The sequence below is a fragment of the Haemaphysalis longicornis genome, unplaced genomic scaffold (genome assembly GCF_048455015.1).
Source record: "Haemaphysalis longicornis isolate Haplotype H1 unplaced genomic scaffold, Haemaphysalis longicornis Haplotype H1 scaffold_2, whole genome shotgun sequence".
Taxonomy (NCBI): domain Eukaryota; kingdom Metazoa; phylum Arthropoda; class Arachnida; order Ixodida; family Ixodidae; genus Haemaphysalis; species Haemaphysalis longicornis.
In genome coordinates, this window is record NW_027526295.1 from 222195021 (window position 1) to 222220186 (window position 25166).

The window sequence follows — 25166 nt, forward strand, 5'->3', positions numbered from 1 at the left end:
CACAGAGGAGAGCTCGCGACGCCGAACGTAAACGGCAGCGTCGAGAAGCGGATTCCTCGCTTCGAGAACGAGAAGCCGCTTTGAAACGCCAGCGGCGAGTAGCTGATCCAGATGGCGTTCGACAACGTGACGACGCTTCGAAACGCCATCGTCGAACAGCGGATTCCTCGCTTCGAGAACGAGAAGCCGCAAAAGGTTACCCACTACTCGATAAATAAAGAAGGCATTTAATACGTTACTACACGTGTCTTTACTGGTTCAACAACCAATTAACATGCTACTACTCCACGGCTTTGCATCCCCCGAGGGTTCCCACGTGGGAAGATGGTGTATTTTTTTTTATTGTGCGTTTAATATTTGCGATAAAACCCCGGGAAAAAAAGGAAGAATAATGGGTTCAAAGCCGTACTCGCACGTCAGGCCTTTCAAAATCTGCGTCAGCCGACTGAGGGAGAGTAACATTTACACATCTCATTTACCAGCTAGCATGCTCGTAAACACGCGGGCTTGCGGGCTTTCATTCCTTGCGATCTAATGACGGCATTTCCACTGGGTCCAGTTCAACTCCCAAAGTAACCATCAGTTCCCGGATAATTTTCATCCCGATTGCATCCCCGCAGATATGGAAGGGGCATCTCTCTTCACGAGCCGCTTAAAAAACAGCACTCTCTATCCCTCGCACTCTCTCTCTACGGGGATACTTCCGCAACAAATTCAGTTCGCCTTCTGTTTTTTTTCTTTTTAAGCGAAGCTGTTTATGGTTAGGGTCGCGTGGATATTTCACCTGCGGGAGAAAAATCTCTGGAGGTGTTCCACGGGTCTTCGAAGCAACGAGGCGTTCGTATGTGTGTGTTTGTCTTCGAAGCACGAAGCGTTCCATAGCACGAGGCGTTCATGTTTGCGGGTTTGCTTGTTTGTTTGTTTGTATTTTACTTGTTTTTATGTGGGTCTGTCGTCGATGGCGATTACGATGACAGAAGTGGGACGCGTACAGTCCTGACTGCCGAAGAGCAACGCGCGTATACGAAGAACAGATTGCGCAAGCCCCTGCTTTTTATCACCGGTATTGCATGGGTTTGACAATGGCTAAGACATCCGAAATTATATCCGAGCCTACCAGTGCCTATTTTAGAGACCACAAGGCCGTCGTCACCAGCACCGCGACCAAAAAATTATCCACGGATGAATACAACAAATGTGTGCGCGTACCTTTCGTCACTATTTCCACCGATCAAGACAAGGTCGTATCTTTGTTCAAAACTCTGCGTCAGCTCAGCTTCGCTGGTCATCTGCCTTCACAGAGTGGAATGGCTCATGGATTTTTTTTTTAACACGATAGTCGTTCTTGGACTACTTAACCCCTAAAATTTCGGCCTGTACGTCTGTCTGTCTCTCGATTTCGATATCGGGCCGGAGAAGTTTATATGGGCAAAACTTTTCCAAACCACTAATTCTGGAACCACATTTTATGCTTGTCAACATTATCGTGCAAAAACAAAGAAATCGTCTTTCTGCGACATTTGAAGCGAAGTGAGGAGATACGCGGCCATTTTATTTTTTATTTTTAAGTTTTCCGCGTATACATTTCGTCCTATCGGATAGGAAGGACATGGGGTATTGCAAGTCGGTGAACAGTAGCGGCAATGACGTTACTGACTCTAAGTGTCCTCCCTTTATGATGTCTCTCACAAATTCGTCTTGCTCAAACATGTCACTCATACCATTCGGCTTCCATGCGGCGCAAAATGTGTTCTATTTCTTTAAAACGGTCGGTTTTTGGGGGAGGGTTCGAAAAAGATGCTTTACAGCGTACCGTGGTAACCGTGATGTGAAATGAAGCATCCTGCTGGTCTCCCCGTTGTCATATCGATTCAAGGGATCGTTTCGCGTAGGCACTGCTTGAAATGTAACTTTACCGTTAGCGACGGCAGCTGACTTGAGACGTATGTTTACGACCACCAGAAATCGCTGAGCCTGTATTTCGGTGAAACGCATTGCTACACTCTCAAAAACAAATCGTACGCCTGCTTCCTCGCAATGCCCTGTAAGTACCAATTATAGCGACAAACAGCGCGAAGGAAGCCAGTAACGAGGCCTGTAATGTTATTCGACGCGAAAAGATTGAGGATCCGCTCCACTCCGTCAAGGGTGGCCAGCCAAGCTGTACTAATAGAAACGCCGCAAACCCTCGACTTCTAATTAGTACTTCACAGAGGAGGCAACAGGGCCACCAACTGCGGGGGTGTACATGGTGTGCAGACAAAGGACGGACTCCCCCCCCCCCACACACACACACTCGCGCGCACACGCACGCATGCACGCACGCGCACATGCATACACTTTGCGGGGCACACGCTCACATGCGCTCGGTATTTTCCTGGATTTTTTTTTGCTAGCTCCTCACGGGGCGCATGCCTCCTCGCAAGCCTGGACGACGCGGGGCGCTCCTCACGAGGCGCACGCTCACGTGGGCTGAGTTTTTTTGGTAACGCGCGGTGGCGGAACTAAAAGCTTAATCTGCTCTGCTGTTAATCATTAATATCTGCGATGGTGTAGATGGTCAATTCAGCCATATTTATGCATCGCTTTTTCTTCCCCAATAGAGGCCCGATGCATGCGGAACACCGCATTGACGTAGTACTGCTGTGAGTGAGTGAGTAAACATTTATTTCGGAAAATTGGGTGAGGGTAAAAAGGGTGTTAAAAGAAGACGGGCAAGGGCGGCCATCCTAGTCCGGTAGGCCACGTGCCACGGCCGCTGACCTAGCCCGTTCGACCAGTGCAGCCTGGTCTTTGAGCTGGCCGCTGCGCAGCACGCACTCCCACTGCTCGTAGGTTGGGTGGGTGGGGGGTGAATGGATAGAAGGGCACTGCCACACCAAATGCTGTGGGGCTTTCATTTCTGCCTAATATCAAATTTTTCTTTATGGTTGTTCGCTTTGTGCATAATTTCACATTGTTATGAATCTGCTAACGTAGCATGGTTGAAAAGTTTTGTTTACCACCAGTTTAATAATGTTGGCAAAATCCCTATATGACGGCCGAGTCATGCGGAGAATGACAACACCACTAAATGCCTCCGAGCCGGCTTTGCGTGATTACAGCAGCCGTGACACAAAATATCGCCGCGTTTTCGTCGACGCGTGCCTGTTTGAGTTGACGTGCCGTTTTAAACTCAACCGTTTGGTCTTCATCTGAAAAAAAAAAGCGTCCATTTAACAAGCTCCTTTGAAGTGCACATGTCAATTTCGCATTTCATACATTTGCTTTCCTTGTCTCGTTAAGGTGAACATCCTTGCGCATAGTAAGACACCTTAAACTTTAAAAAACGTCATCCGCGCGTATGTCAAAGAGTAACCATGCATGTAGGCCACCAAGTTCGGAACATTTTTCTCCCTCTATTTTAGTTTCCGGTATCGAAAGACCGCTCATTTCGAGTCGTTATACGACAAATTCGTTTCCGTTCGTAGCGTCGAGATAACGAAGCTCGTTGCACTGCGCAAGGCCGCCAGCATGTCTGTAAATCCCATCAAGCGTGAAATGTCAGTCATGGTCGGCGCGCACGAACAATTCCGCGACCACGCTCTCTGCCCAAAAGAAAACGAAAGAAAAAAAAAGTCACAATTGTGTTCGTGCATTTTGTTTGGCCTCCTGCAGCGCGTTTAGCGTCTTTCTTTTTTTTCTTTTTTTTTGTGTGTGTACACATTTTGTGCCGGTGGTTTTTATGCGCGTGCAAATCACGGCATCATCTCGGCGTTTTTCGAAATCCTCCCCGCATATCTCGAGACACGGCCGCGTTTTCCCCAGAATCGCTGTACGCGGTTTGTTGGGAGCCATCATCGAACGGGTGGACGCGTGGGTTGGCGGGTTTGCTTGGCTTGTTATCGCGGTTCGGAGACGAATCCAGCGCTTGGTTGAAAAGGGAGGGCGCGTCATTGCGTCCTCCCGCCTTTTTCTTTAAGTGGCTTTATTTACAACAACACAGGAGCGGAGGGCGGCCCGGAACAGGCGCGGCTTTAAATTCTTTTTCGCGGCTTCGGTCCCGCAAAGCGCGTTTCGTTGAAGCGGGTCTTAGCGCGCGCGCGCGGCGCCTCGGGGCAGCCGCCGCGATTAGGAAAGAATCGAAAGGCCCTTCCGAGCACGGGGCGTGCTCACACGGCGGGGGTCGGAGTCGGGGCTCGAATTAGAGTGATGGATGGAGACCCTCTTCTCCCTTGTCTTGATGCGGGCGCTGCTTCGCCATTTCCTCGGCGAACAGAACCGCGCGCTCGCAGCTGCTGTCGTGGCTGGCAGCGCCGAGGAGGCGAAGAAGAAGTACCGGGCTCTCGGTGCCGGATTGATGAGTTTTCGTGGCTTTTGCTTAACGAGAGATCCTGTGCGCCTTCAGAGCACGACTACATCGGCGTGCATGCGTGTATAGAATTATCTTTCCTATTCTTCGGCGTTCGCGTTCATTCCGTTCGTGCTGCGTGCCGAAATCCGCCTGCGGCATTTCGAGGCCGGCTTACAATATATCGCGATTCCATTTGTATATTTTTAGTATTATCTTCACTTTCTCGGTCAAATTTAAGCACCATGTCGTCTGTGGCCGCCAGTGTAGTGGCTATCGGTGGAAGAATTTCTCTCTCTCTCTCTCTCTTTCCCTCTCTCTGCAGAGTTTTCGGCCGCAGTGTACACTCCATATCGGCGAAGAGGCTCTGTTCGCTCTCTGCGCCTCATTACACGTCGGTCTTAATGATGACGGTTTAGCGTGCCAAGGGAGGGCCCTGCCTTTCTCCTGATTGATCGCTGCGTCGACATTTTCCGGCAATTTCACGAACTTGCTCGTTACTTTGGACCGCGGCTGTTTCCCAGAAAAATCGACGATGTTGCGAGACCGCGTTTCCGTTTCTGCCAGTCTCAAGCGACGGAATTAGAAAGGTGTGTGCACGGTAATTCCTTAAATGTACGTGCCATGGACGCTTTGCAAGATCCCAAAGGCAGCAAACGTAGTTTAGGGGGACTCACCTGTTAACATTCCTATGGGACTACTTCAGGGCCCACGGACTTAAAAACAATCGTACACCAAGACAAAATGCTTTGCGAATACTATGCTCACAATGGCCTAGTTTGCTCATTTTAAAGATATGTCGCTTCTGTACTGAAAAAAAAAAAACTTTGGCTTGCTAGACAGCTGCGCCATCTAGTGAGAACGGGACAAACAAAAATGTTTTTTCTTGTTTATTTTTAAGTAAATGTGCGATATATTTCTAAATAAGAAGCAAACTAGGCCGTTAGGAACATTCCTATGAATTTGTAAAACCTTTCGTATCGGTGCACGATGCTTTTTAAACCCTTGGGTCATGAATTAGAGTCCCATTAGAACGTGATCAGGTGAGTGTCCCTTAAGTAATTACGTGCAGTGGCTCGTTCCTCAGTACGGCGCGTTTCTCGTTGCGTAAAGATCGTTCGGGACCAAAACTACGTTGATTGCGCGCCCATAACAATCGCTGCGCTACAGTAGCTACAGTGTACATTCTAGTTACAGTGTACATTCTAGTACACCATAGCTGCGCTTGTGGACGCATGTACGCGGCGTCTGACCCGTCACGGCGTAGATTTAACACGTGCGTCGTGCAGAAAAGGCAGCTTTACGGGCTCCACAAAGGATCGTTATTGTTAGCGCGGAGCGCTAAACAGCGTCATCGCGTTAAAGGCGGATGCGCACCGACGGCAGCAAACGGGTGACCATGGCGCATGTCAGAGCGGGACGTTACGCGGCAGCCTGGCACGCTTTGGCCGGTCTCTGTGGGCCGTCGTGCAGCCTTGGAGAGACTCTTGTACGTTCCCCGCTGTGAGGGCTACGCAGCGGCAACGATCTTTCCCACTGTTTGCGCGTGAGGCATGCAGGCCACGCTGCTGCTGCCACTGTTCATGACGACACTAGCGGCGGCATTGTCGTCCGCGCTGATGGACGGCCCTGAAACCGGCGCCACCGCCCCGCATGCCAGCGCCAGGTGCCGCCGAACTCTACACCGCCCTAGCTGAGCCACGTCGTCATATGCCGGCATGCCACTGCTGTTTCCTCCTGGCAGCGGCCGCGCTTTGGCCGCCATCTTTGTAAACAACGTGGTCTGTCAAATTGTCTGCTTTCGCCGCTGGACTGACGCCCTGAATGTCTACCAACGTCGCCGCATGAGTGGATCTTTCCCAAGCATAAAGTGTGTGCTAGTGTCGGGCTGGATCGGCATCTTCTTGACCGCATCTCAGTGTGGCGTCGCGCTGTGAAAGCATGCCTATGAATACGTAGCCACCACAAAGCGCGCACGCATAGTTGTGAAGCGTTCCTCTCCGGACACGGTTGGAGCTTCCTCCTGCCGTGCCCGCTGTTTCCGCTCATGCTGACATTTCCTCGAGAACCTGCTTCAACAAGCACACAATACGTCATCTGTGCCCACAACTCTAGGGTGCAGCATTGAGGGGCAACCGCATGGGCGTGTATTCGTCGACGTGCACACCGATGCTTACAGCAAATGCATTGCTACGCGCCTGGTGCGCCGAAGCCTGTACGAACTAGATATGGGCGCACTGCGCCTGTGCGCTGCACTTGCGGGTGCACTGCGCCTGCGCCCGCCCGAGTGGAAGACAAGAAACTTTTATGGCGGAATCCTCTGTACCGGCAAGCAGGGACGGGTGTGTTCTCGGTGCGTTTCTTGGGTTGGCAAGTAACTTAAGGAGTCCTGGTTAAATTGATCTTTGTTAGGGTGCAATTTATGGTCAGAAATAAATTCAAGCCTCGGTTGAAGCGGGTCCAGCGGCGTCAGGCCCAGGTGCACAGCAGGCGACGGCGCATGCTACGCCCGTGCCTACGCGCGCGTACGCCGTATAAAATCGAACCACAGTGGCGATGTAGCAGTGAAGTATACAGTGTCGCCACGGAAGCCATAATGCTTTCGCTTTCAAAGCACTTAAGCAGTCTATGCCTCGAGGAATTTTGTGGACGTTCGAGCCCCTCACCGAGACGCCATTGTTTTCTGACATGCCCTGGTGACATTACCCGTTTACGAAGGAACGCGGATTGATTGATTGATTGATTGATTGATTGATTGATTGATTGATTGATTGATTGATTGATTGATTGATTGATTGATTGATTGATTGATTGTGGTGTTTAACGCGCCGACGCTACACAGGCGATGAGGCGCGCCGTAGTGTACGGTTGCGGATTAATTTTGACCACCTGGGGATCTTTAACGTACGCCAAAGTCTCAGACACACGGGCGTTTTCGCTTTTCGCCTCCATCTGAAAAGCGGCCGCTGCGCTCGGGAATCGAACCCGCGACCTTGGGCTCAGCAGCACAACGCTTTAGCCACTGAGCCGCCGCGGCGGGTTACGGAAGGGAGACGCGTGTTAGGATAACTCCATATAAGCAAGCGGCGTCTGCATTCCGCATGATCTGCTGTCAGCCAGAAAACCGAGGGCCGCACAGCCCATTTCGTTGAGGTGGGGAGAAAAAAAAAATCGGCGCGGGTAAAGACGGCGTCAGAAGTGCTTCAATGTGCGGCCAGATACTGCTAGCAGATCCGAGACACCGGCGTGCTTTTTTTCTTTGTACGTTTCGTAATGCACGCTCGGCGATGGTTGCGTGTCTGGTTTGTTTTTTATTATAAATTGTACTAACTTCGGATGATGCGAAAGCGCTCTTTGGCCTTGGCTGCCTTGCTCCATAAGCATACACATGCGCACGCACGCACGCACGCACGATGCGCGTGCTTCCATGCTACTCCATGGCATTCGTATCGAGATTTTAGTCAACGTCCCCTTCGTACATGACTGCGCAAGGGCAGGCAATTAATTTTAATGACCTCAACAATACAGCCCAGGAGGTAGAAATTCAGTGCTCAAATTAAGTCAGCCAAGAAATTTGTTAGTAAAACTGAGCTTCCCATCGCGAAAGGCACGAATAAAAAAAAAATGGCCGCGTATCGCTCGTTTCGTTGCAAATGTCGCCGAAAGTCGATAGTCATCTGGCGCCCCTGCTAAGTAAAGGCCTCCCTCCTTTTTCCCGCTCACCTCTCATACTGTTCATATCCCGTCTCGGTCCTCCCAAGGTAACACGCTAGAGGTTTGCTCAAGTCAATTTAAATTTACCGCGTTCCGCTGCTCCCAGTCTGGTGTTTCTATGCCAGTGCTGCCGTATGACGGAGACGCGCGTGAATTGAGGCACCCTACTACAACGTTTATAGAACCATGTTGCCCTACTCCACGAGTGTTCCAAGCGGAACGTGGATCCGATCTAGTGGAACCTTTCGTTGCTATTGCCGTTTGAGTTCTTAAATGCCGCCAGGAGGTAGCACTGGCAACAGCAGGCGACGGTTTTCTGCCGTTGAGGTAGTGTTTCATTTGCTATCGCAAAAACCAAGCACCCATAAATTTTTAATAAGAGAACACTGCAAATATCACTTATGTATTGATTTGCTGCCTTATATTTGCGTAATGTCTTTTTCTTTTTCAACAATGTTGACAAGTATGAACACCAACACTGGACTTATATGTTTAGGTTTGGCTGCGAGTATATAACACTATTGTGCAGCTTGCGTTTGTTTCACTTTGGCCGGGTGGCTGAATCGAGTCACAGACAGACAGGCAGATCAAAAAATTTCTGCGTTTAAGTAGACCAAAAAAGACTATATATAGGCTCTAAAAAATGATTTTGTGCCGTACGAGGACTGGGTTGGGGGCATTCTGCAACCACTCGCAAATAATGAAAAGTAAGATACCTCTATCCCTAAAAAGAAAATGTATTCAACCAATGCGTCCTGCCAGTGATGACATACGGAGCGGAAACTTGGCGCCTTACTAAACAACTAGAAAGCAAACTTAGGTCCGCCCTACCTGCTATGGATCAAACAATGTTAGGAGTAACGATATGGGACAGGAAACGAGCAACCTGGATCAGCGAGAAAACTCGGACAGATGATATCATAGTTCAGGTTAAGAAAAGGAACTAGACTTGGGCTGGCCGTGTGGTACGACGAACAGAATGGACACCGAGAGACGGGACTAGGAAAAGAGGCAGGGATTAAATAAAATTCAGAGGCATAGAATGGGCTCGGGCAGTACAGGACAGAAACGGGTGGAGGTCAGTGGGGGAGACCTTCGTGACTTCGTCCTGCAGTGGACCTAAACAGGCTGTTGTTGTTTATGGTGATGATGATGCGACAAAAACTGAAAGAGGGCCAGCAAAAGGTTTCAGAAATTTTTCAAAAAAGAAAAAAAGAGTTTAGAAGAAACCAGCTGAACATTGAAAACGAAGGACGAAGTGTTAACAAAGGAGTGGCAGTGACAGGGACACTGGGGCCAGCAGCTGGTTTATTGTAAACTTAATATGCACCAACTAGCCCAGCGACAAACTCTCCTGAAAAAAAAAAAAAAAAGAGGTGGACAATGAAGCGTTAACATGTTTTTATGCCTTGCATGTACCATATTGTTCTTCAAGAAAACGTGCATTTGTAGGCAAAATAAGTTAATCGTTTCTGGCAGGAAAGTTTTAGTCTGCTGTTCTTATAGAATGCACGGGTGTGATCGTTCGGGGAGCGTTTAAGCTCACCTTGAGGAAATGCGAGGTTTTCAAAAAGTGCAGTGCTTTCGAAAGTCACCTGCTCCAAAACCCGAAACGTCTACTTTAGGACGACGTTTTGGCTGCTCCAAGCAGGTCATTGTCCGTTCCACCACTCCATTTGCTAGCATTATTACGTGCTTGTAAGTGCGTGTGCGTATGCACGTATGTACGTACGTACCCTGGGGACAATAAAATGACGTACGCGAACGCCCTAATCACGATTGCAGCAATCCACGATCTGCCTGCCTACGCTGCATGTCTAGAAAGCGTTACTACGCAGTCCTGCGAGGCGCGTGATCGCAGAGACGAAGGCCAGACCTCATGGTTCTGTTGCTTTCTTCGGGGCACGTACAGAGTGCCAAAATAGGAGCGGGCTTTCCGTGGACATGTGATGCCTATGTCCGCATGTCGTTTCTCGGCGGTCTTCGCGTGGTGTCAAAATAAAAATTACGCGCAGAGTCTTGAATTGCCAGATTCCCTTTCGAGGAGTAGCGCTGTAATGCATGCGATGGACACATGTCCACGTAACCAGGGCGACGGATGCACTCGGAGGTAAAGTGCCCTTCGTAACAGACTAATTAGAGCTGTCGCTGCAAACGGGTGACGCCCCGTAGTGTAAATTCTGAGAACGCCATCAGCATTGCGCGCCCGCGAGCTGCTCGCAGCGGCTGTGTACAGGCTTGCCCTTGTTTACTTCCACTTCAGCGATGCAAATTCGTCGAGATGTTTCGTGATGCGCTCTCTATAGAGCCGCTGCGCGTCAACTCTGTCCAACTCTTGAGCACGTCGTCGGTCGCCGTTGGCGACACACGGTCTCCCGTCTGCCGCCGATCGAACCGTCGGCGCCTTGGGTAACCCAGCCTGGCCCCGTCTGTTCGCAGGGCATAAAAAGTACGCTGTAATAGACTGCGGCGGACGTCGCTGCGTTTTCGCTTCACAACGCCATGCAAGAGCCTCGTCGCGTCCAAGTGGGCGCGCGTGCGAGATTTGGCGACCCTCCTCGCGAGCGTATCGTCTTTCGCAGTCGCGGCGTCGTCGTTCGGGGAGCGGCGAAGGGGTACGCAACAACGGGCTCCTCGAGACGGCGTCTGGTCTGCGCCGGTCGCGGATCGCCGATTTCGCGGAGTGGTTCGTCGTTTGAGATGCCGCAGCGTTCGAAAGGCGCGAGCTTTGTGTTTGTCTGCGGCTCCCAAGAAGCCGCCCAGACGCTCTTCTCTCTGGGTATAGCGCCTTGATAGCCGACGTTATAACCTCGTCCGCGCACTGAAGAGGGCATCGCGCTGCCAGCTACCCCTCCACCGAGAATTTTTCTCATTTGCTCACAAACATGCGCCATTTTCTACATTTAGGTCATTATTAGTGCTTACGGTCATTATCGCTACAAAGCCGAGGTTCGAGGTAAAGAAAAAAAAATGCTGCCAGCACTTGTTCACGCTGAAGCAGCGAGAACTCGTGACATCAGAGTCTGCATATGTCTCTTGGAGATATTAAATACCCTCTCAGCCTCCAAGGTTCAGTCAAGTATATCACGTGCATCCCCCCCCTTTTTTTTTTGTATGACCTCGAGCATCGGCTTAAAATGATTCATCATCGTGTTTGTTGAGGAGATAATGTAACTGCGATTTTTATTGGCAAAGTAAAAGGAGAATGCAAACTTGATATAGTTAGTTGGCTCATTACGATAATAAAAAACTGTGCGAAAGACGACTCCGCTGTTAGAAAGACTGCGGCAGCAACTTTTCTATCTACTGACTGCAAAGCCTGCTAGGGTAGCCCACGCTTCGAGGCGTGCAGTGTTATCAGGCGTTACGAGGATGCGCGCACTAGAGAAATTTTAAAGGAGTACTGACACGAAATTTCAAAGCTGAGATAACTATGTAAAACGCTTCCTTTTTATCAGGAGATATCTCCCAGCAAGTTTCCACAGCAACCGTTCAGCGAAACATATTTAAAATCCATTTTAATCTTCGCCCGCACGAGAAAGCCCAGAGCGGGCCGACGTGACATCATCTGCTACGTGCCCCAAACTGCCGACGTCGGGGCTCCCGTGACGAAGCCGACGCGCTGGCTGTGATTGGCGCGCGCTGCTCGGGCGTGTGTACACGTCATGGTTTTGGGACTGACGTCATGCTGCCCGGTCCTGTGGGGACAGCGAAGACCTCGGCCGGTCTGGGCGCGCGCGTGCGCTCGCTCGCGCGCGCTTCCAGAGAGGCAGCGATACGGCAAGAATGGTGACGCCATGTGATACATGCTGTCATGGCGGCCGCTCGGCGTTTTTTTGTCGAAACCGAAACTGGCACGAATAAACGACGCCGTAAATGAATGTTTACGCTGCGCTCGATCGTCTAATCTGTCATTCTATGATTAGTGGGCTGGTAGGCACGCATAGCAGCGAAAAAAACGTAACATAAAAATTTCGTGTCAGTACTCCTTTAAAGACGATGGTCTTTCTTGGGCTACCCAACGCGGATTTTTCGAGAGAGAGAGAGAGAGAGAGAGAGAGAGAGAGAGAGAGAGACTTTGTTGCAATCACCACCGACTGATTAGTTAGGACTCAGGAGGGGGCGGTGACTGGTAGTTGCAGCTTGCCTGTGACCTATACAGGGTGTCCCAGCTATCATGCACCAAGATTTAAAAAAAGAGTAAAGGCGTAACTCGAAAGAAACTAGGTGCATAATGTTTGCAATACTGTGAAGAAGCGGACAGTATTTTTTCTTTAATAAGACTTAATTAACTAATTGTAATTAATTATCTAACTCGAGAAATACTCTCCTCATCACTAAAGTGTCAATGAGGCACTTGAAGGTAACCACGAGGGGCACCTAACTGCGGTATTTTCAGCGATGAACTAATTGCGTACACATTTATACTGACTGATAAAGGAAACCCGCGAAATATGAAAAATACCACGTGACGGCACCTCCGCGCGCACCGTAAAGCAACGCCCTCAAACAGGCTGCCTCTGAGTTAGCCAGAATGAAATACACAAAAGAAAGAAAGAAGAAATCGCGACCGAGTTTGTTCCTTATCTGCACACGCGTCCCGCGAATCTTGCTACTGCTGCTCGTTCCATGCATGCTATTATCAAGGTGATGCGCTGTCTCTTCGGGCGGGTAACACGCGAAGCAGTTGCTTTCAATCAGCTTTGTTTGGGGACGCTGCTTTACAATGCGCGCGTAAGCGTCGTCACGTGGTATTTTTCATATTTCGCGGGTTTCCTTTATCTGTCAAAATAAATGAGTACGCAATTAGTTCGTCGCTGAAAATAGCGCAGTTAGATGCCCCTCGTGGTTACCTACAAGTTCCTCATTGACACTTTAGTGATTAGGACAGTATTTCTTGAGTTAGATAATTAATTACAATTAATAATTAAGTCTCATTAACGAAAAAATTACTCTCCGCTTCTTCACAGTACTGCAAACATTATGCACTAGGTTTTCTTCGAGTTACGCAATTTCTATTTTTTTAAATCTTGGTGCATGATAGCTGGGACACCCTGTATATAGGCAGCCCGTTCCGTCGGACTGCGTCGGTGGGTCGGAGCTAACCAGCGCCGGCTCCCATTGCTCGGTGGTATGGATTAATGGGAAGGGATCTTTGTTACATGCCCGCATGGTATGAATGATGGCGTCCTTCAAGCCACATGTGAGGCAGTTGGGGGGTTGATACAGGGTGGGGTGAATAGGTGCAGTTTGGCGTGACAGGGCAAAGTGTTTGAACGAGGCGCCATAGGCGTTCTCCAGAGTGATAGAGCGTAGGTAGGACGAGAGAGGGTAGTGGGTCGCAGGGCCATTCCCTTTTTCCTAATGCATTTAGCTTATTACAGCGAAGTTTACGTTAAAAGTGGTATCAGTAGGACAAGGCAATCTTTCGAATGAACCAAACTTGTGTTTTGTCTGTCTCTAAATCATGTGTACGTCACCTTATCACCGTGGCGTTTCCAGCCGGCGGGCGTGCACGAAATCTAAACGCCTTCCTTCCTCCCGGCTGTTCGCGTACCTGTCCCAGGTGGCGGCCAACGTGCTGGTGTTCGTGTGCGGACACCTGGTGGGCGTGTTCGTGCACTCCATCATGGAGCACGCGCAGCGCAAGGCGTTCCTGGACACGCGCAACTGCATCAATGCTCGCCTGCACATGGAGGACGAGAACGAGAAGCTGGTACTGCTGAGGGGCTCCTTTCTCCCTCCGGTTGTTATCAAGCGTCGCTTCTTGGATGTTGGTTTGCCCGTAATGCGGCGGCTTTTACAGCGAAACTGTTCACCTCTAGTTAATGCATCCCCCCGCATGCGTTCTCAGTGGAGATTCTGGAGCCGGGAAATGGCCGCGAACAGAAGTCCGGGTAGAGAGGGAAAGTGCGGCGCGGGAGAAGGTGGAGAGCGTGTGGCGTCGGCGCTCCATTAGGGCCGCGGAGAGGGGGAGAGGGCGCAGCGTAGCAGCATCGGAGAAGCGAGGAGGGGTAAGAGTGTCGCGTCGCACGTGCCACAGCCGCTCCCGCCGCCAATCACTTGGGCGCCGCCGGCAGGCAAGGTGTAGCCGTTTTGCGCCTTCCTTTGGACTGTGCCTGCTTTGTCTTGTGAATGTGACCAATTCGTGAAACTGAAAAGGCTTCGCTGGGTAGCCTGCCACCGTATAATTGGTTTCACCCACCATTTTTTTTATGTGCGAACCCCCCTCCCCATCCATGTTTTCATCTGGAACCTTCACTTAAAATATTTACGATGTCACTAACCAAGCGACCACCGGACGTCCGTCGGCCGTCCGCCGTACGTCCATTCCGGCTATAGCGGACGTCCGTATGACGTCCGTTTCAGGGCTGATGGACGTATCATGTACGCCCGCTGGACGTCCAGTTTTAACACTTCCGTACGTCCAGTCGGACGTCCGAAATTGGCTGTATTTTGGACGTTAAGAAAAAAAAAATTTCAGAATCACATAACAACATGATAATGTTCTTACAACAAATAGTACAATAGACCGCGCAAGGCTAACTCAGTACGGGGCAGACAGCATACATCAACACAGTGAATTTGCTTCACATGTTGTGTTAGTGGTTCTCAATTCTTATGTATCCTTCCCCAAAGAGATCATCATTGGAGTTGGTGAAGTGCTTCAAAAAATTTTTAAAAATTATGCTTAATAGTATTAGAAATATGCAGATGAAACTTGCAACGTACAAGCCAGGGTGTTGATGTACAAAATCGTTTTAATTGAAAAGCACAGTAGCTTTTTCGTTTCTGCTTTTTTATCCAATTTATGCCGTTATTTGATGCTTCATAGTAACTTTTTGCTTCTGTTGGCGGATGTAATTCGGACTTGTACATCCGTTTCTGGATGTCCACTGTACGTGTTTTCGAAAATGTACGTCCAAACATGGACGTACATTGGCCGTCCAAACTGGGCCTTGGATGTTCGGCTGTATTTCGGTCGTCCCACGGATGTCTGTGGTTGCTTGGGTACAATCCACTGAAGCGACAGTGACGCTGCCAAATCACGCTTGTTGGGGCTGATGGATGGATTACGTTTAAGTACAAAACATCGCAGGCATGTGCGTCGGCAGCGTTTTGTCTTGAGGGGGGTAAACCCATCGTATTGAGGGGAAAGAAGGAGAGGGCGAGGGGGTGGTGCAATTGTTCTGGGATGGCTTGGGGGGAGAAGGGGGAAAGTGCCCCCTTTCCACCCGTCTGTCGACGCCCATGACCGCAGGGGCTACACATAAAAATAAATAGAACTCCCATCCCCACCTTCTTTGGCATTTTTTTTTTCCCCTTAAATGTACTATGTACCTAAGTTCCGCTTTTCTGCAGGAACGACTTCTGCTCAGTGTTCTGCCACAGCATGTGGCCATGGAGATGAAAGCAGACATCATAGCCCCGAGGGCGGGCCAGTTCCACAAAATCTACATACAGAAGCATGAAAATGTCAGGTGAGCACTCCTTTGCCTCACTTTCCTAAACACCGGATATTTTTGAGCATTTCAAGGAAGAGCTTTTACTTTCATCCTAAAATGTCACCTTCGTGCTAATCTATATGGCTATAATAGTAGCATTAGGGTGTGCCTTGCCATTACAATATTGATGTGTGACATCAAGGCATGTGACATATTCTCTGACGTGCTTGTATGAAGCATCATTTCATTATGTTAGGATTAAGTTCGAGTACACCAGGTACCACGGTTTTGGTGAACATATTTTGAATGTTGAATGCCTTAAAATAATGAAGAGTCAAGGTGTGTGCGCACGTGTGGGTGTGAGAGAGGGAGGGGAGGGATGGAGGGAGGGAGAAGGAGAGAGCTAGAGAGGGGTAGGGAGGGAGAGAGGGAGGGGGAAATGCAGAATCTCTGTTTTGTGTTTTTCTTCATGCTTCCATCATCGTCATCATCATCATCATTTATTTACCCTAAGGGCCGACGGGGTATTACGTAAGGGGGGGTGGGTCGAACAAGCATACACAAAGGCAATTGCAGACCAAGAACATAAAGTAGGATACAATTCAAGAATTGGAATTACAGGGCAATAATAATAACGAAACTCGTTATGCAACTAATAGCACAATTCAAAGTGGCATAAAAATGTAAAAAAAAAAAGCAACTCGTTACTCAACTAATACGTAGACATTATGACGGTGCGGTTGTCAAATGAGTTCGGAGCAAGGTTTTAAACTTCGGAGTATTATGCACGTTTGCTATTACATTTGGAAGCCGATTCCAACCCTCAATCGTTAACGGAAGAAAAGATTTGTTGAAAGCGTTAGTTCGACCTTTGAAATTTTGAACACTCAAAGAATTGAAGAGACAGCGTGAAGTTCGAATTGGTGGAAGAAGCAGGGAGCCATGTAAGTAAGCAAAATTGAAATACAGCACCTACTCCATGCACCTACTCATAGTATTCTAGCAAGCTGGCTGGGGTTGCACTGTTGACAGCTGCGTTTAAGTGTGCACTTGCTGGGTGGTCGCTCTGATACTCCGACTCGGAGTACGCCGATGCGCCGCTTCCCCCAATCCGAGCAAGAGTCACCGCTCCCCAACCGAACGCGTACCCGATCTTGGAGTAGCACGTGACCGTGGCGCCGCGGCGCGGCCGAAACGGCAACTGCAAACAGCCAGGCCGGCCAAGGTAGTTCACTCTAGCCAAGGTGTCTCAACCAGGGGGGTAAAGCGAGCTAAAGCGGTCTCAACAAATGGCGGCCTCCGTATCGGACGCGTTAGCTCCAAGCCAAAGTTCCCCGACATCAGCCGAGCGCCTGTTATTCGCAATGATTGAAGGTAAGAATAGGTGTGCACAACCTTGCGAACGTATTCCTGCACTTTGAACACTGGAAGTGGTTCGGCGAACAGTTCGGCGAACTTCGCAGCGTAAACGTGCGAGTCGTCGTCGTCTGCTGCTGTCCTCCTCGGCGTCGATTTCGAGCTGCAGAAGTAGCAGAGACGGCTCCCCTACACTCAACAGGCGTCTCCGTTTCGACATGATGCGGAGAATAGCACGAGAAGCAAAATCGTCGAAACACTCCCACAACTAACCGCTGTCGAGGCCTCAGCACAGAAAGGGAGGATTAAGCGAACGCCACCGACTGGGCAGGCGAGCGGGGCGAGCCGCGGCGGCCGGGGTCACGTGACCCAATCGCCTCCGGATTTCGGCGGCACTCCAACTTCGGAGTCAGAGCAGTCGGAGGTGCTCGGAGTGGAGTACGACGCTCTGAGACGACCAACCGAACATACGTCGAGCGCTCGATTTCGACCACCCGAACACGGAGTCGCTTTTCGGAGTGCTCTAGAGCGCTCTAAAACGACCACCCGAATACAGCATCAGATTAGTTCACACTGCAAAGTTTTAAAAGAAGGCTCTACTCAGCTTGGCCATTTTGCCATGATTAGTTCCTCTCCACAAAAAGGGTCCCTGTATTACCCCACATAATACGGAAGTTTTTTCACTGACAGGACATTTTTTTTCTGTTTCAGACTGGCTTGGCCTATTCTTTGCAACTCTGCATTCCCCTGCTTTCTGCTAGTTTAATGAAGGCTGGTATGTTGTGTTGCAGCATCCTGTTTGCGGACATTGTTGGCTTCACGGTGCTGGCATCACAGTGCAGTGCACAGGAGCTGGTCAGGCTCCTCAACGAGCTCTTCGGCCGCTTCGATCAACTCGCTACCGTGAGTGAACTTTCGAGCCGATCTCTGCAAACACTGCCCACGTCTCGAGTCTTGCAGTGAAACCTGCAGCCTGGCAAAGTTTTTTTGCTTCAATGGGAGAAATTTCAGTGTGATGCACAAAACGCAGAGCGATTGACTATAACACTCTGTAAGTGTGAATATTGGAAATGCCAGGAGTGCCAAGCAATTTGAACAAAAGTGCGGGCGTGTGTCATCTTCAGGACAACCATTGCCTCCGCATCAAGATCCTGGGCGACTGTTACTACTGCGTGAGTGGACTGCCAGAGCCTCGGTCGGACCACGCCCACTGCACCGTGGAAATGGGCCTGGACATGATCGATGCCATCGCGTAAGTGCTCCCACATCTCGGTTGTGCTCTTGTCGAAAAAGGAATGAGGAGGCTACAACTGGAATAAAACTTGACAGCAGCATTCCTTTTTTTTTTTTAATCGAGCCACGATATGTAAACTAGTTTTGTCCTGTAACACTTCCATAATGACAAAATTGGAATGTGTGCCTAGCTCAAGCAAAAATGTTTGCCCCATATACAAAATTCAACTTGCATATGTGGGGCTCGAGCTCGAGAAATCCGAGCTTGACGGTATGTTGAGCTCGGAGATTAGCATATCTCGAGCTCAACATACCGCTGGTGTAGTGGATAGGGCCGAAACTAGAGCAAACCATTGGTGAGTTGGGCCACCGAATAGGTTTCTGACAAATTCTGGTAGGGCCGCCCATAGTCGCCACATCAGCTGTTGACCAATTCCTTCCAAAGAGGAATTAACTGCGGAAATTTTCAGACACTTTTTTTTCTGCCAGTGAGTCGCACCAAACAAAAATTGAAGGCATGTTTATGAAAAAAGAAAAGTGCTAATTTTCTTGCTGTTACCAGTGCACAATATGAGTATTGTTGTAAAAAGTATGTTTTATATGAAATGCCTCCTTCATAAGCCAACAGTTTGCGAGAAATTCCTATGGAAGTAACACATTCTGCCATTTTTTAGATGCTTTATTATTTTTAGCATCAATGACATTATTTGATTAAATTGTTTCATCTTAATATTGAGCGCTGTGAGTTTTTAGAAGCTCAAACAGGTACAGCCTTTATTCTGTTGATAAGATGGGCTTGTCCAAAGCATGATGTTAGAATGACTGCAGGATTTTCTGTCTGCCTTTTGAAAGGGCCATGAAGGCGAAATACAACTTTGTTCAATTCGAAAGAATGAGCCTTTGCTAACCAACTCAGCTCCATTTCAGCCATGACAGATGTCTTTTTAACCAGAAAAACACAAGGAATATGGCAGAAACTTAAATTTTGCGGCACAGTGATGTAATATGGGTGCGAATGAGGTATTATGGGTCAGCACTGAAAGCACAGCTATTCGCGTTAGAATAGCACAGCACTGAACGCACAGCGTGTTAAAATTCTGGTGCTGTGATCAAATGGAACGAGAGGCTCCACCACAATCGCCCAGTCATGTTTCGTGGTGGTGGCTTTCGTCAGCAACCGCCAATCGCACGAACAAGATTCTGTAACATAATAGAGAAATTACCGGAAAGTTGCTGGGGCTCTCCACTGCTTCATCTGTTTACCTTCATATCTCGATTATTTCTTCGAAGTTTGTGATAAAACTGGTGTCATTGTAATCAAGACAAAGCAGTCTTTTTAATGACGCAAACTTGTATTTTGTCTTCATGGCCCCTTTAATCTTGGCTCATTGGAGCACTCTCACTTCTTTTTGTTGCAGTGGAGAAAGAAATCTGGCCCGGCAGCCAGGTGTAGCATTGAGAGTTCAGTTTCTCTTCTAGGCCACATCACACACCACTTGTCTCATGTTCATGTTCAGTACAGCTTCGTATTCAGTACTGCCTGGTGCCAACCATGGTTGATAGAAACAGTTGATAGAAAGTGCTCGTGTTGTGTGCATACTTGCCTTTTGTCCTTTCGCGCTGTGAGTGATGCAACCGAGGTCTGTTGTGTGCCCTCTTTCCCCCCGCAGGTCAGTGGTGGAGGCCACCGATGTGCAGCTGAACATGCGTGTGGGCATCCACACGGGCCGGGTGCTGTGTGGTGTGCTGGGCCTGCGCAAATGGCAGTACGACGTCTGGTCCAACGACGTCACCCTGGCCAATGCCATGGAGGCCGGGGGCATTGCAGGGTGGGTGTCTCTATGGGGTCTTGCCAAAGGAGCGAGAGAGCACGCTTGCTGCGCTGCGCCTTGCGCTGCGCTGCGCCTTGCGCTGCGCTGCAAGCCGAGTGAGCACCGACCTTTTGTCATCTTGTGCTGTGGGACAAGAACTACTTTGATGGCTAGTTCCACTACTGCAAGGCAAAAAACCTTGTTGGTGATATAATGTTCATTCAAGAACAAAGAAGGTCTTATATTGAGGTTCAGTACATGCATGATGCCATCGCTACACAAAGAGAGGAATTGTAAGGACACAGTAGGTGAGAAGCTTAGTTCAAGTTTCTGGGGGGGATACTTTTGTTTCCAGCATCACTACAACGTGCAAGAGAGGTGTCCACCTTATTAGCACTAGGTGTTGCTCACCGAAAATATTGTTTAAACAAATAATGATGGATGCATGCATAAGAAAGAAGCAGCTATTGTGGTTGCTACCAGGTCACATATGTTTACTAATTTAGTGTCTTCAAACCATGCCCACGAAACAAACGTCGATCATTTCTGCTTAACATTTCTGGGCTGATGCCAAGCGTTGCAAATTCTCCATCTAGCCCACTGCAAGACGACTTCATCCTTCCCTGTCATGCACATATTTGTCTTTCAGGGCTAGGCTTTCACTGCCGCATGCATAAAGCATTGAAGCCACCTCAAATGACTACTATTTCGTGAGTCTGTCTGCAGGAAGGGAAGCACAATGTGTCGCATCAAGTGTCGCATAGACGGGCTGTGATAAATGAGCGACGAGTGCATTTAGCATACCAATGAGGGATTGATGTGTGTGTGCGTGTCCCACAGTGCCGTTGTCTGTCGTTCTCGGTGGCAGGCGTGTGCACGTGACAGAGGCAACTGTGGGGTGCCTGCACGGGGAGTATCAGCTGGAGCCGGGCAGGGGGCAGGATCGCAACGGCTACCTGAGGGAGCACAACGTCAACACCTTCTTCATCCGGCCGCCCGCACACAGGAGAAAGGTGAACCACTTCCCTCTCTGGAGTGTGTGAGGGTTTGCACGACCACAGAATTCCAGGCTGCGCCTCCAATTTTCAGTGTGAGAGAGCTAGGTGCACCATGAGTGGAAAATTCGTCTAGTCTATGGAACCTCCTGAGCAAAAGAATTGTAGGCCAGCGAGGAAAAGGATGGTGTGCCTTTCTTGCTGGAAAAAACATTCCTGGCGCTGCGCTTGGTCATTTTGTTCGGCTGCCTCTGCTCACAGCTGCATGCGCAGTGTATACAACAGGAGACAATTGCATATTGTGTAGCCTTGCTTATTTTCATGTCACTGTTCCAGGTTGTTCTGTACATGGCTCCTAACTTTGCCTCGTGCTGAAGAACTCATGCCGACTCCCACTAAGGACGAGAAATGGGATAACACTTTCCAAGGGCCTTTGCTGAAAGAGACTGTCTTGAGGAATGGTGTCGTTGCTGCCCATATGTGCCTTGACTGTCCTCTTCATTCTCCCTCTCTCTCTCTCTCTCTTCCTTGTCCGACCCACGCGCGTGCAGACGATGCTGTTCCACCAGCTGCAGGTCCGTCGGCTGGCCGGCCGCAAGCTGTCCTTCAAGAACGTCTCCAACGTGGTGGTGCAGCTGCTGCACTCCATCAAGTACAGCATCGACGTGCCTTTCGCCAACATGGCCATGCCGGGACCCAGCGGCACGGCCGAGAAGCAGCCCAGCAAGAAGGTCAGGGGGCTCACCAAGCATGAGGTCCCACTAAAATATTGAGGCAGTTTAACCAGAAGAGGGAGAAGGCTGGATCAGTAAAGGCGTGATGGTTGCGTACACTGTAAAGCTAGAGGAATTGTAGGGCTGCATTCGATGTCACGTGCAGATTAAAAGAAAAAAATATATATATAATTGCAATTAGTGGTGTCTCAGGCATGGTAGCCCTATCAAATAGTTGGGACAAGCATCATGAAAGAAATCATGATGTAGTTTACTTTTTTTTCTTTGCTTGACCCCAAGAACTTACAAGGCAACAGTAGCACCTGAAAACACAAATTCAAAATGCACAGAATTCAGTCTTCACCTCTCTAAATTACTACAGTTAGCCCAGCTCTTTGCTTAAAATTTTAGAGGAAGTTCACAGCAGTCTTTTGTAAAGTTTGAGCGTGCTCATGTGTGCATGCATGTGTGTAAGAGGGCTGTCTTTGCTTTAGAAGGTTGTGGGCTTATATCTTTGTTTGTAGCATAGTATTTATCTTCAAAAGTTGACTAGTTTACTGTGTGAACTGTTTAAAACACTTTGTGCAAAAAAGTTAAGCTACAGAAAATATGGTGCTAAATATAGGAACAGAGCTCTCTGCAGACAAATTATTACGTAGATCACACTCCAGCAGATGACATCCAGACTAGCTGTTTCTTTGGCACAGATTTTCAGCCACGGGTTCTGTTGTTGTTTTAGTTCAGTCCCGAAGCCACCCTCTGCTATGGTTAGGGCTTTAAGGGCATTGTGGCCATATGGCTGTTCTTCTTTTCAGTTCAAGATGTCTGACAAACTCCACAAACCACTCAAAAAAAGGTATGCTTTTTATTCCCGCACTATTTTCCGTAAGTAGCTCAGTAAAGAATGAAATGCTAAATACTGTCTTTTAGCTGGGACTGCACCTATTTTTAAGCATGCGGCCATGGTGTTCTCCTCTTTTGGCTGAAAAGGTAGTGTGTTGGTTACTGTCAAGCTCTTCCATCTTATTAAACTCTGCCTGCAAGTCAGTAAAAAAGAATGCCTGGGAAACAGCGACACAGCTACAACATGGCTTTAATCATGGGCGCAGGATATTGACTTAGGGATGCCTTTCAAGCGGAACCACAGTTTGGAGAACTGCATGCTGATGCAACTTAACTCTTCAAGTGTGTGTGTGCCCCTTCCCTGACACCATGTGGTGTTGTGGTGTGCCAGGCACTCTGTGGTGTATCACCAGCCCAGCAACCGCATCAACAAGTACCTGGCCCAGGCCATTGAGGCCCGCAGCGTGGACCGAGAGAAGTCCAACCACGTCAACATGCTCACCCTCTGGTTCAAGGACAAAACCAAGGAGCAGCAGGTCAGGGGGCTTTTATCGCCTTATCATTGAGAACACAGCAACTGCCTGAGGTACAAGCAAAGATGCATCCATATGTACGCATGTCATGGTGCATCATCATCAGCAGGACTTGCTGCTCATTTTTTCACTCATTAGCAACACGCGGATTGCAGGGATGAGTGCAATTAGATTTCTGTCCCTTGCAACAGACAGATGATTGTCTGAGTCCTCACTAGTCGGACACTAGCACTGATTGGACATTAGCAGTCGAACAGCTGAGCAGATTAATAAAATTACAGTTGAACCTCGTTATAAGAGACAGTGATGTAAGAGACAAATGGGTATAAGAGACACTATTCACCCACATGGTTGGCTGCACTATCTTTCCCATTAAATCGACCTCTTTTATAGCAGACATCAGATGTAGAGGATTGGTTATAGGGGACAAGTCATCCTTGAACTTTAATCAATAATCTCGCTTGTAACAGACATTTTAACTTCAGATGCAGCGTCGCCAGTCACTAATTGCAGTTGCTTCCATTGTGGAAACACAGGTGGACGACAGACACCTGCAGTCACTATTTATTATAACTTCAGCAAACACACAGTGGTTCAGTCAGCTATGAAATGACAATGAGAAGCCCTGCTAATGGAAATGCAACTGACAGAAGTGGTTAAACCTTACTGCCATCCATTGGATGGAGCGCGATCGCACATGCGGGCTCTCCCACTCGCGTAGCTCCCAATCAAAAAGCACTGCATATGTTGAGTCCTGCAAGCGTAATGAATAGCCTGAGCACACAGCAGAAGAAGCTGTGCGTTCTGGCTATTCATCAGGCTTGTGAACTCAACATCTACGATTCATCTTCCACAAACAAGGAAAGTAAAAAAAGCTTGTAGAACCGGTTGTAAAAAACAGTGTAAATACAGTCATGAAGCAAACAGTTTCATAAATTCTGGGGCCAAACATTAATTAGAATGAATCTTTTGCAACATGCTGTAGCGTTCTTTTGAGCTTATTTTAGTCATACAGTGCCCACATTGAACTAGGGTGTGATTAGTAAGTGAAAACATGGTTCCCTGCTTATAAGAGACATCTCGTATAAGAGAGAGAAACTGCTCCCTGGTACGTAATTAGGTTCAACTGAATAGCACTTCCGTTAAGCCTACTGGTAAAATTAAAATGAACGTGGTTACGTTTATTGTCACTAAGCATACTGATAGAATTTTTAGGACAGTGTATTCATTTTGATATGCCAGAGTTCTTTTTAAATTTTTTTTCCCTCATAGTACCACCGGGAGAAGGATCATGGTTTTGGAAACAGCCTTGCTTGCATCCTGGGAGTCCTGCTTCTGCTCAGTGGAATGGAGGCCACTGTGCTGCCTAGGTGAGGAGTGGAGGCTGCTAGGACCATCCTGTGCAGCAGCGCCTGCGGAGGGCACCTTTCTTTATCTGGCTACGCATTCCAGCCGGTTGCCTTCCTGAATACTGAGGCATGTTGCTGAACAAACAACACTTCTGTTAGCCTCTTGTTGCAGCCTCAAGCTCCCTTAAACAGGGCTTCTGTACTCATCCATTTTCAGCAGTTAGGTTGTGAGAAGCTTTGGTAAGCATTTTGCTCCTTTCTAGCTTTGCAGGTCGCATTGACAGAGCTGTGGCGTATCCCTTTTGTTTTCATGTCACCTTCTCTGGCAGCAGAATACTATTCACCAAATTAATAATGTTGTTTGAAAATTGTGCCCTTTTATGCCATTGTGCACAGAATACTAGAGATGCTCCTATAACTTTATTCTATCTAAAGCAGTTATGTTTTATATTTTGTCTAACAACAGCTTAATAAGTGCGGGGTGCCCCGACTGCAAGCAGTTTTTAGCATGATAGCACCACCAAAGCGACATCACTCAAATAGAAAGGGATCAGGTGAGGCTGGGGTATCTTTGGGTCGTCAAGCACAAAAGGGAAATGGAGAGCACTCAGCGTGCCTCGTTCTGTACGGTCGCCAACATCTTTCTGTACATTTACTTAAAAATGGTTGGTGGTGGCTAGGTTGACTATAACCTGCACCTGCCTGCCTTTTTTTTTTTTTTTTTTTTTTTCTACTCACCATTTCTCAGGACCCTGATTCTAGTGGTGCTCTCGGTGACTGCCTTTGTTTGCGTCGCCTCATTTCTCATCTTAGTCCTGGCAGCACAGCTCAGGGTGAGTGCCTC

At 48.6% G+C, this 25166-nt stretch overlaps 1 protein-coding gene across 3 annotated transcripts in view; it reads left to right on the forward strand.

Moving 5' to 3' along the window:
- LOC144169969 (adenylate cyclase type 1-like) overlaps positions 1-25166 on the forward strand; it is a 178907-nt gene that overhangs the window by 135672 nt on the left and 18069 nt on the right. For 2 of the 3 annotated variants that reach the window (XM_077699444.1, XM_077699446.1), the window contains 11 exons: positions 13611-13760; positions 15407-15525; positions 17637-17748; positions 17970-18097; positions 19749-19907; positions 20758-20902; positions 21436-21615; positions 22413-22453; positions 22832-22976; positions 24246-24343; positions 25071-25155. In XM_077699444.1, the coding sequence (XP_077555570.1) occupies positions 13611-13760; positions 15407-15525; positions 17637-17748; positions 17970-18097; positions 19749-19907; positions 20758-20902; positions 21436-21615; positions 22413-22453; positions 22832-22976; positions 24246-24343; positions 25071-25155 (1362 nt within the window). The remainder of the gene's footprint in view (positions 1-13610; positions 13761-15406; positions 15526-17636; positions 17749-17969; positions 18098-19748; positions 19908-20757; positions 20903-21435; positions 21616-22412; positions 22454-22831; positions 22977-24245; positions 24344-25070; positions 25156-25166) is intronic. The other variant, XM_077699445.1, reaches the window with a different exon arrangement.